Source organism: Colossoma macropomum, unplaced genomic scaffold, assembly GCF_904425465.1.
Source record: "Colossoma macropomum unplaced genomic scaffold, Colossoma_macropomum, whole genome shotgun sequence".
NCBI lineage: Eukaryota > Metazoa > Chordata > Actinopteri > Characiformes > Serrasalmidae > Colossoma > Colossoma macropomum.
Window position 1 is genome coordinate 8,545,007 of NW_023494787.1, and position 10,511 is coordinate 8,555,517.

At 36.6% G+C, this 10,511-nt stretch overlaps 1 protein-coding gene across 1 annotated transcript; it reads left to right on the forward strand.

The window, feature by feature from the left end:
- The first annotated feature begins 788 nt into the window (after positions 1–788).
- Positions 789–10,192, forward strand: LOC118805019 (B-cell receptor CD22-like). The gene is made up of 12 exons (XM_036565622.1): positions 789–824; positions 2,937–3,003; positions 3,198–3,237; positions 3,953–3,981; positions 5,502–5,771; positions 6,286–6,552; positions 6,679–6,906; positions 6,997–7,081; positions 8,081–8,174; positions 8,317–8,388; positions 8,529–8,595; positions 9,838–10,192. The coding sequence occupies exons 2-11, from the start codon at positions 2,958–2,960 to the stop codon at positions 8,565–8,567; spliced, it is 1,170 nt and encodes a 389-aa protein (XP_036421515.1). The 5' UTR covers positions 789–824; positions 2,937–2,957; the 3' UTR covers positions 8,568–8,595; positions 9,838–10,192.
- The last annotated feature ends 319 nt before the right edge of the window (positions 10,193–10,511 follow it).

Genomic DNA, 10,511 nt, shown 5'->3' on the forward strand with positions numbered 1-10,511 from the left:
GTGTGCGATATGGAAAATGGTGATTACAAAGACTGGATTCAACAACACAAAACACATAAGAATATGGTGCTGCTACATGAGGAAAGTTGACGTTGGAGATATGGATGAGTCAGTATTGAATTCAACTGTATTCAACTGTATTCAACTGTATCTATACATAGGAAGAACGTGCCACTTATTGGTTGCATTTATAAAGCATTATTAAAACAGCTACCACCCAACATTTCATTACTCTGTACAATAATAACAAATAAAAAATGCTAATAAATAAAAAAATGAGTTGATACCTGGCTGATTCTGAATGCACTGCTCTTATCCACACAGTTTAAAAAGAAAGCATTTTCATGTATTGCCCTGTTAGTGTGGAAAAAACAGTTGAGTTCAGGGGTGTGAGTAGGTACTGTCTATAATGACTTCAGCCCTAAAAACTTTTTAATAACTGCTGTGTCTGATCCACTCGTACCAGTGCAACACACACTAACATGCCACCACTGCGTCAGTGTCACTGCAGTGCTGAGAATGATCCACTTGCTCCATCCTGATCACTGAAGAACAGGGAAAATGGGGCTAAGACAGTGTGCAGAGAAACAGATGGACTACAGTCTGTAGTTGTAATTATCGTTTGAAAATGTTCTTAGAAATGAACACAGTTTTAATAATGAAACGGCTGTCCTAATGTGACATGCACTGTTCTATTATGGTACAACGACTCCATAATACTGATCAACACAAGAAATAAAGGTGTTAGCCACATGCATGCACAGCATAGTACTTCCAGGAACTCATGATTTGGTATGTAGGTGTTGCAGACTTGTCTTACTAAGGTAAGAGACTTCATTTTAGTTTAAAACACTACACTTTTCACTTGTTAAAGAACAGATACAGATACTGGTTACTTACAGTACTTACATTAGAACAAATGAGGGAATCTGAGGGAATGTTGTAAACATTACAAAGAAAATAAATATACTATGTATAGATAGAACAGAAAAATAAATGGCATGCAAAAGTTTGGAGACTGGTTAAAATTTCTGTTACTGTGAATAGTTACGTGAGTAGAATTAAACATTATTTTAATATTATAAAAAAGTTTAGTGTATTATTTTTGCTTGGTACAAATTTAGAGTGGAAAAAAGGAAAGGAGAATCATGCAAAAGTTTGGGCACCCCAAGAAATTTGAGCTCTAAGATAACTTTTACCAAGGTCAGACCTTCAATCATTCTTAGGAAAGGCCAGGTCGTGCAAATTTCAAAGCTTTATAAATACGCCTCAAACTTTGTCCAACCACAGCAGCCATGCTAGGCAGCTGCTTAGAGGAGCTCAAAAGGTAACTGTATTCTGAATACTGTCTTAACAAAATGTAACTTGAATACAAATACTTGTATACTTGAATACTTTATATTTGTTGTCTTTTTTGTTTTTAATAACTGATGTAATCCTAACATAAAAATCTTTTATGTCCCCAATTCAAGCTTTATAAGGCAAGGTGGTCCGTGTGTGGAAGGCTGCTGCACAGCTTTCTCGTGTATATAGTAAAAAACAAAACAATATAGTTTGTGCTGCGATAAAGCCAGATATCTTATCAGGACATGGATTAATGTTGCACAGTAAAAGAAAACTTGTTCAAAGAAAATAGATTGTAAAACAAATGTAATTGCTTTTGTACATCTTAAAGCCGTGGATGGCATGTTTTCAGACTTTTAAACCGGCCAACCAGAAAGGTAGCTAGCGGCAACGGGTGTGATAATCCTTTTGCTGGCCAAAACAACTGGTTCACACCACTAAAGCAATTGCTGGGAAATGGGGTGAGAGAGAGAAATAACCCAGCATTTTTAAAGTGTAACTAATAAAATCATATGTTAAAGAGAATTTGTATTATCATCATCATCATTAAGACCACCATCATTATTATACATAGATCAGCTGAAAATAAAACAACCCAACATCCACGTTAGGTCGAGTAATTGTCACAATCCATCATAATGGTTAAAATACTTTTTTTTTTTAAATACTTTAATAATATTTAAATAATACTTATTATACTGCAGCACTGGGTTGCCAGTTAACCCAGGTTGTTGTTTTCAGCCCAGCATTTTTTAGAGTGTAAGCAGTTAAACTCAACATTTAAGAACCCAACTAAACCCAAACTAAAAACTACAGGGAGCACAGCTTTTTTTGATTGGTTCCTGAATTAAAAAAAAAATGTTTTTTGCTTTATTTATTTATTTTTTTATTTCACAGGAAAAAAGTGCCACTTTGTTTAAGCCCGCCCATCATTTTGAGCTATAATAAACAATAGCCAAAAATAAATGATGTAATAATAAATGTGTAGATTAACGTTAGCTCTTCAGGCTAACATAGCATCATTTAATGGTTTAACATTTTAACATGCTAGCTCACTACATGTAGTTCAGAGCTATGTGTGAATATATTTCTAGGATTTTAAGCTAATTAGTTATACATATGTTATAAAATGTCCCTTACTGTTCTGTTGCTTCAGTATTTTTTCCAGTGGTTGCTGAGGAAAGCCTAGTCAGACTTGCATATATGTTGTATGTGACTATCCTTAACTTAATCCTAAATTATTTTACTTCCTTAACTTAGAAAAGATGAATTATTAACTTATTAAGCTAATTATTCTTTTTCTTTAGCTGTCTGCTCAAAGAGGTATGACAATATTAAGTTAACTGCTGTCCTCTTTAAGTTATTAGTCATAGATTGGACCTAACTTTGAAAATGTAAATAGTAAAATTTATATATTTTTTTATTGTTGGCATTATCGTCAATAGCACTGCTGATATAGACTATCATGAAGCCAGAGCAAACTCAGCAGCCAATCAGCATCCTGCTGAACAGTAAGATATTTGTATATATTAATCCACAACAAATTTAATGACTGACATTTGAAGTCGTATTTTGCTTTGTGCCCTACAAAGATATAGGCCGCAGCCACAGTGATGATGGTTCATTCTCTTTCTCTGATTTTTCTGCTCATGATGCTGGGTGAGTCTCTACTGAAACAACATCAATTAAAAAAACAATGCATTCATCTTTTTCATATACATAAACATAAGCATATCAATAGACATATCAAGCCAAGAGGATTTATTTGGTCGCTGGTGTGTTTTCACTGGTTAGAGTGAGTTCTAAGTAAGCTAACTTCTTTCTTGTCTTCTCCAACATGACCACTTAAACAGCTCAGCTCATGATGGAATACAACACAATGGAAAACAGCATGTAAGTTTCTGGAAATCGTAAATAATATTATCTGTACAATATGTGGATCATACATACGGCTGATACATGGTTAAATACATCCCAGTTATCCCACCCCACCGCGTTATACAGTCACTATGTCATCTATTTGTTAGGGTGACCAGATGTACCAGGTTTCCAGGGACAGTCCCCATTTTTTGGTGGCTTGTCCCCAGAAAGGTCCTTGTTTTTAACTGTGAATCAAAAACTGGAAATTAACTGTTCCGTAGTTTTCCATAGCTCCACTCACCATGGTAGGCTAATGTCCAATTTTCTGACATGGTTTATGAAGTTACTTAGTTAGTACCCAATTTTATCAGTTAGCCTTCATCATACCATAGTCAAAATACTGGTTTTTATTTCAGAAATTTGGTCACCATACTATTCGTTCTTCGATATTAAATTATGTAAATATGTCAGGGAGCAGTATTTTCATTTATTTTATGCTTTTGTGCTTTTATTATGTAGCTCACAATATATATCTCACAGATGGTAGCTTTAACGATTTAAAACTTTAATGATTATAGCCACACAAAATTTGCCTGCTATGAAATTCTCACTTATGGACCTTTTTTGTCAATTCAAAGAAACAGAGAGGTCAAAAGAGGTCAACATACATAAAGTAATTTAGAACCATGTATCAGTAACCAGGGTATTTATTTCTCCACTTACTTATGTACTGTCCTTGTCTCTGCAGGACTCCTACTGTTGCAGACATTCGAAACAGTAAGTCACACTAAGAATTTATACCTATTGTAATTTTGCCATGGCCTATTGTTTTATTTACTAGGCCTGTTGCTTGACTTTGTTTATGTTTCTTATGATTGGTTATTTATGTTTGGTGTTTTGTATTAGATCAGTGTTCAAAACTTTCTGCATTAGTGGTTTGTCCAGTCTTTATCATTACAGGATGCCATAATTTGGCTTTAGTCTTGTCCAAATCCGCAATGTCAGTGACTTTTGACCCAATTTTTACAGTATTCAGGAGAGGGATGTAACGAGAGTCAGTTTACAACTTTGAATACCCAAAGTATAACAAAGATTGTCTAAAATCAATGAGAGTACCTCTAACAAACTGGCAATCCTCTGCTCATCTTCACTCCTAAAGAACTAGGCCTTTCCTGGATGATGCTCTTTTTGGAGTGTGTTGCAGGCCTGTGTGGCAGGAATGTATGTATATTTACAAATTAAATGAAGTTCATCAGACAAAACATGAAATATCTTATGTTCATACTGTCTGCACTGAAATACACGTCAAAGTAAATCTTAGAAATCACTGTTTTCCTTTTTATTTGCGTTTTCCATACCATCCAAACTCTTTCTGTTAGCTAGCTAATCAGCCTAGTTCTAGTTAAGAAATTAAGTTGTCAGCCTCTCAGTGCTGGTATTTTCTACTTTTTTTCCTAACCACATTGGCACTAACACCAAGGATTATTGGATATGTAAGGCAGCAAAGGATACATCTATGCTGTTTTCAAATAACAGCCAAATTGTGGAACCTCTGTAGGCAGTGGTTTTTTCAAACACTTGATTTGGACATGACTGGGTGCCTTCCTACCTCAGAATACTCTTTGAGTATGCAGCATTTATTACAATGCCGATTACAATTCTGTGAATGAAAACTCCTGTGAATGTTGATTCTGAGTGGCATGCGTAGTATTAGACAATAAACACATTTGCAACTAACAATATTGTTAGCAAGGTAGAACAGCAGCAGATAGCCCAAAGTGGTCTTGGTGTCTGTAGTATCTGTCTGGAAGCATCTGCACCCGTTACGTTACTTAACTCATTTAATTAGGCTTTTCCTTTAATTTGTTACCTGTCTGTATACATAATACCTATAAAGTAGGTGAATCTGAGAAACTGCTCAGTGAGTGGAAGTGCAAGGCCATGTCTTTAATAAAGTGAAGAGGTAGTGTATACGTCTATTCATCTTTTATCAAATTGTTTGAATTTGCTGCATAATGACCATTTGGACCTAACTCTACTAGATGTGATGGTCAGTAAACACATTTGTATGATATTCAACGTGAGGTCATGGAATTGTGGACCGACAAATGGACAACAAAGAGTGTGTTGTTGTTGCAACACCTTTCTATTTGCTGAGGAAAAGAATAATTATTTTTGAGATTACTGGGCAGTTAATTGAGATTTCTGGGTAGTTAGTTCCATGGTACTCTATGGTAAATGAAACACTGTAAAAATTGTAGTTTTATTTTATTTATTAATTATTTTATTTTTTTCAGATAGCCCAAAGACGGTCTTGGTTTCTAGCAGTCCATCTGATGGAATACCTGAAGGTGGTTCAGTGACTCTGACCTGCAGCAGTGACGCAAACCCACCTGTGGAGAGCTACACCTGGTTTAAGAGATGTGGAACTGAAGATTTACAAGTATGGACCGGTCAGAGTTACAGCATAAAAAATATCAGCATTGAAGACAGTTACAAATACAAGTGCAGGGCATCCAACCAGCATGGATCTGCGTTCTCAGAGTACACGCCACTGGATATTTTATGTAAGTAACGGAGCCACCACGTCTACTGGAACAGAATATTTTATGTACACTGTACACTGTACACTGTTCCCAAAGAAGTCCTATGACAGTAACCCTGACAGTGGTCAAGGATGCACTTGTACCAACATCCCACACACTATCATGCCACTACTATGTCATTGTCACAGCTGTGCTGAACACTCAAATAATATCTGTACAACAGTTGTCCTGTGGTCAGAAACTGACCAGTGATGATGAATTGCATAAAGGGAGGCAGAAAAATTGTGCATGACAACATATGGTCTACAATTTGTAATTGTGCCCTCACATATTAAAGGAAAATGCAGCATAAGGTGTATCAGATCACCGTGAGCTGCCAGAATAGTTTTAGTGTGACTGGGCATAGATTCTACAAGCGTCTGGAGGGATGGAACACAGACATTTGCATGTTATCTATCTTAAGGTCATGGAAATGTGGACTGACAAATGGACAACAATCAGTGTGTTGTGATTGCAGTTTTTTTTTTTTTTTCAGATAGCCCAAAGAAGGTCTTGGTGTCTAGCAGACCATCTGAAATACCTGAGGGAGGTTCAGTGGCTCTGACCTGCAGCAGTGAAGCAAACCCACCTGTGGAGAACTACACCTGGTTTAAGAGATCAGGAACTGAAGATTTACAAATAGGGAACGGTCAGAGTTACAGCATCACACATATCAGCAGTGACGACAGTTACAAATACAAGTGCAGGGCATCCAACCAGCACGGATCTGCATTCTCAGAGTACACACCACTTGATATTTTATGTAAGTAAAGGGCCATTTATATCTGCTGTAACACAAACTATTATGTACACTGTGCACATGAGAGTTCCCTTTAACTCTGACTGAGATGTAGGACCAGCAGCTCAAAATGATCTGTTGTACTTCTAGACTCTCCGCAAAAGATGTCAGTGTCAGTGACCCTGAAATGCAACACTGATGCTAACCCACCTGTGATGGACTACGTCTGGTATAAAAAAGGTGAAAGTGAACCTGTGGCGTATGGGCAGACTTACAGCTTCGCAAGTATCACTAAAGAGGACAGTGCGCCATTCTACTGTAAGACTAGAAACAGAATTGGCCATGACTATGCATATCCTGTACCAGTCACATGTACAGGTGAGCAGCATTGGCTACTCAATCACTTGGTTGTTTTCTGGTTTAAAGGACCTTCATTTTATTATTTTAATCCTGTCATATTCCTCTCAGAGGAGTGTTCTAAAGCAGGTGCTGGCATCGGTGGATTCTGTGGAGGGTTCATTGCAGCCATTCTCTTCACCGTTATGTGGATAAGGTGATGTGTTTCTATTTAATGTTTAAGACATTCTCACAGTTACAGTCTAACTCTGCAATCAGCTATCCAACATTTAGGGACAATTTTTAAAATCCAATTAGGCCTAAGCCTAAGTAGTTTAGTCCACTAGCTATAATCCTGTAATGCCTAGGAAACCTATAGTGGTTACATAAGCAAAAAGCACAACTTTTTTCCTCTTACACCAGATGTAGTCAATCAGCGAAGATAAAGTTTTACATTGTGCTGCTGTAGTTTTGCTCTGGATCGATGAGGCTAATGTAACGAACACTAGAAGTCAATAGTTACCCAAACTTCTTTAAAAAAAAAAATACATCCCCAAAATTTCCCTCAACCAGCTCAAACCACATCCATGTAATCATTAAGGTTGCTTTGAATGGTCGATGTGGTTTAGAGGACAGTATGACTAAAACTGAACTTCACTGTAGCTGAATTCACATATTTTAGTCAGTATGTGTTGTGTGGAATTGTGTGGAAAAAAATCCCCTTCATATGCATGCATGTCACAGTATTTTCAGCATTTTCATAGTTCATAGTAAGCCATACTATGTTCTAAACCACACTGATGAATCAACCTTAATGTATGTTAGACTAGGTTGAGTTTTGGAGATGCATTAACAAAAAATCAGAAAACATATACAGAATTTACAGAAACGATTTGGGTGACTATTGACTTCTACTGTTTATTAGCAATGTTAGCCTTATAGTTCCAGTGTTAAACTAAAGAATCAAACGTCTTGGCTAGATAACTACTTCTGGGGTAAATGGAAAATTATGCAGATTAATTTTTTGGGCCGAATCAATCTTTCAAAGAGCATTTTAAAAATATTAACAAGATGCTTAAAAAGCATTTTTAAAGCAACTTAAGATGATCATTGTGTGGAACAGAAATAATATTTGCATATTCATTGTTTGCTATGATAATAATTGAGCGTGTTAATATGCACCGTAGAGCTGTTGTCATTTATTACTTGAAAGCAGGAGGAAGAATCAGACAACAAGTGGAAATGATAACAGTAATGGTGAACGCAGGAGGAAGAAGCAGAAGGAGACAGCAATTGAAGATGTTTATGAGGTATGTGATCTGTTAGTGTGCGTCATGATTCATCTTGGCCTCCAGGTAGAGTGCAGAATAATGCGGTGCTGTTAGCTATATAGTTGCAGAGAGAGGCAGCAGTGCATGGTGCTGACACACTCTTCTTTTCTTCTTCAAATAGAATGTTGAAGACATATACACAGCTCTTAATCTGAAGACCAAGACCTCAGATGATGTGTATGGAGAACTAACAGTAAGATCCTCACTTAAAACATTTACCTGGTCACTCAGGCCCAAAGAGAATTATAAACATGAACAAATGAAAATGTAACTGCAAAATGAATGAGAGTTTTTAATCTATTTTCCTCTAACCTTGTTCTTTCTTGCTGTTAGACTGAGAGCAGTCTTCATTGTGCTAGGACTCAGGTGTAGATCTTCAGAGCAACCTCTTCTGACTCCAGTAAGTGATTTCACTTGCACTTAATGCTTCATCAGTTCTCAGTGTTGGTCAGAGTTTCAGTGTTACACGGAGTTAGTAGTGGGCAGTATATCAGTTCACATCTGTTCAGTTCTGCCATAACTGTTATACCGGTATACAAATATGCACAGATAATGCAATGTACAAACAATTGCAGGTGTCGCTAATGTTAGCCTGTTTGTCATGGATGTTTCAGTTTAAATGAAACATCCAAAGCAATGCAAATGGCACTGTTGCCTCACAGCAAGAAAGGCCTGGATTTGGTTCTCTGCTAGGATAGGCTCCTGTGACCAGAATGATAAGAGTTTTAGAAAATGTGTGTGTTAGAAATGTTTCTTATTAAAAAGTGAAGGGACTTCCTGGAATAAAAATTTAGTGTTGACCTACAAAAATAAGTTTACATAATTATCTAAAGTGTATTTGAAAATATATGTTTACCATGATATATACTGAGAACTGTGATATACATTTTTGGCCATACCACCCACTACTGCACTGAATTATACTGAACTCCACATCAAAGTATCTGCAGACAGACGAATGACAAATTAAAGGAAAATCCTGAATAAATGAGTGGAGAAACATAATAAGTGTAGGTGCTTCTATACAGATATAATGCATGGTAAAATTAAGCAGTTATACTCTGTGGAATGAAAGGTGATAAGGTCAGATAAGTCATCCTTCACCATATTCTCCACAAATGAGCCAGTGCAAGTGTGGCGAACACCAAGATACCGGAGGAGGGGAGGGGGGGACAAGTGTAACTCAATACAAAATGTTTCTGACCACTGTTATCTTAAGACATTTCTATCTTGATGGGAGTGGTCTCCTCTTGGATGACAGTGCCCCTGTTCACAGGGCAAGAGTGGTCATTGAATAGTTTGATTAGTATAAAAATGATGTAAATCATATGCTAGGGCCTTTGCAGACTCAGCCAAGTGGAACACCTATGTGAAATTTTGGACCAACGTGTTATACAGTGCTCTCTATCAATATCATCAAAACACCAATTGAGGAAATATGTTTTATCTCTTTAACTTCTATATGTTTTATTTATTTAATAGAGTTTTATCCCTCTAGTACAGTTCCAGAGACTAGAATCTTTGCCAAGTCGTTGTCGTCTGTCTGTATGTCCGTTAATTGAATGGAATATGTTAATATACTGACAGTGAGTGTTTCTGTCAAAATGTTTAGCACTATTACCTGTGTGTGTTCTTGCCTTAGACTCTGTAGAATCATCACCAGAACCATCGTGGTGGATACAAACCACATAACAGATTGGATCTACAAAGGAGGAATAAGAGAAAAACACAGCGATGTTACTGTTAATGCTTATGTTTATACATAGTCTTTCTTATAAAGCATACAAGTTCCACATTTACCTGCTAAAGCTTTGCAACGTCCTATTTGACTTAAGTGGCAATAATCATTATTACATACCTTAGCCTTATCGGTCCTTTCTGTTTTCATACATTAATGTTTTCTCAATGATAAAACCCAGCATGCATTATGCCAATACTTAATACAACCTTCAAGAAACCTCATCCAGAAGAGCAGACGGAGGGTTCCTAGTCTTAAAACTGAGAAATCTTATTTTTGAGACTATTGTGGCACCACTATAATCTCAAAAATGTGTGGTTTTTTTTATTTTGGCTGGAGTGTCTCTTTAAGTAGTAATACTTTGTTGCCAAATACACTTTTGCTATTGCATCAATGTTTCACACAAAATAAAGTTTGATTTGGAGTACAACACAGCATTGCTGTTGCCTGTAACCAGTGCATTCTCATTTCATATTTAAATATGGAAGTTTCTGAAGTGCTATACTCCACTAGAGTCAGGGCTCAATTTAAGGGCACTGCAAGGTGGTGCTGTCCCATGAGATGAAAAAAACAAAACT

Excerpts from the sequence above, each read along its gene's own strand:
- LOC118805019 (XM_036565622.1), top strand. The coding sequence starts at position 2,958 with ATGATGGTTCATTCTCTTTCTCTGATTTTTCTGCTCATGATGCTGG. Across the intron at positions 3,004-3,197 it reads TTTTCTGCTCATGATGCTGG|CTCAGCTCATGATGGAATAC; the intron begins GTGAGTCTCTAC and ends CCACTTAAACAG. Across the intron at positions 3,982-5,501 it reads TGTTGCAGACATTCGAAACA|ATAGCCCAAAGACGGTCTTG; the intron begins GTAAGTCACACT and ends TATTTTTTTCAG.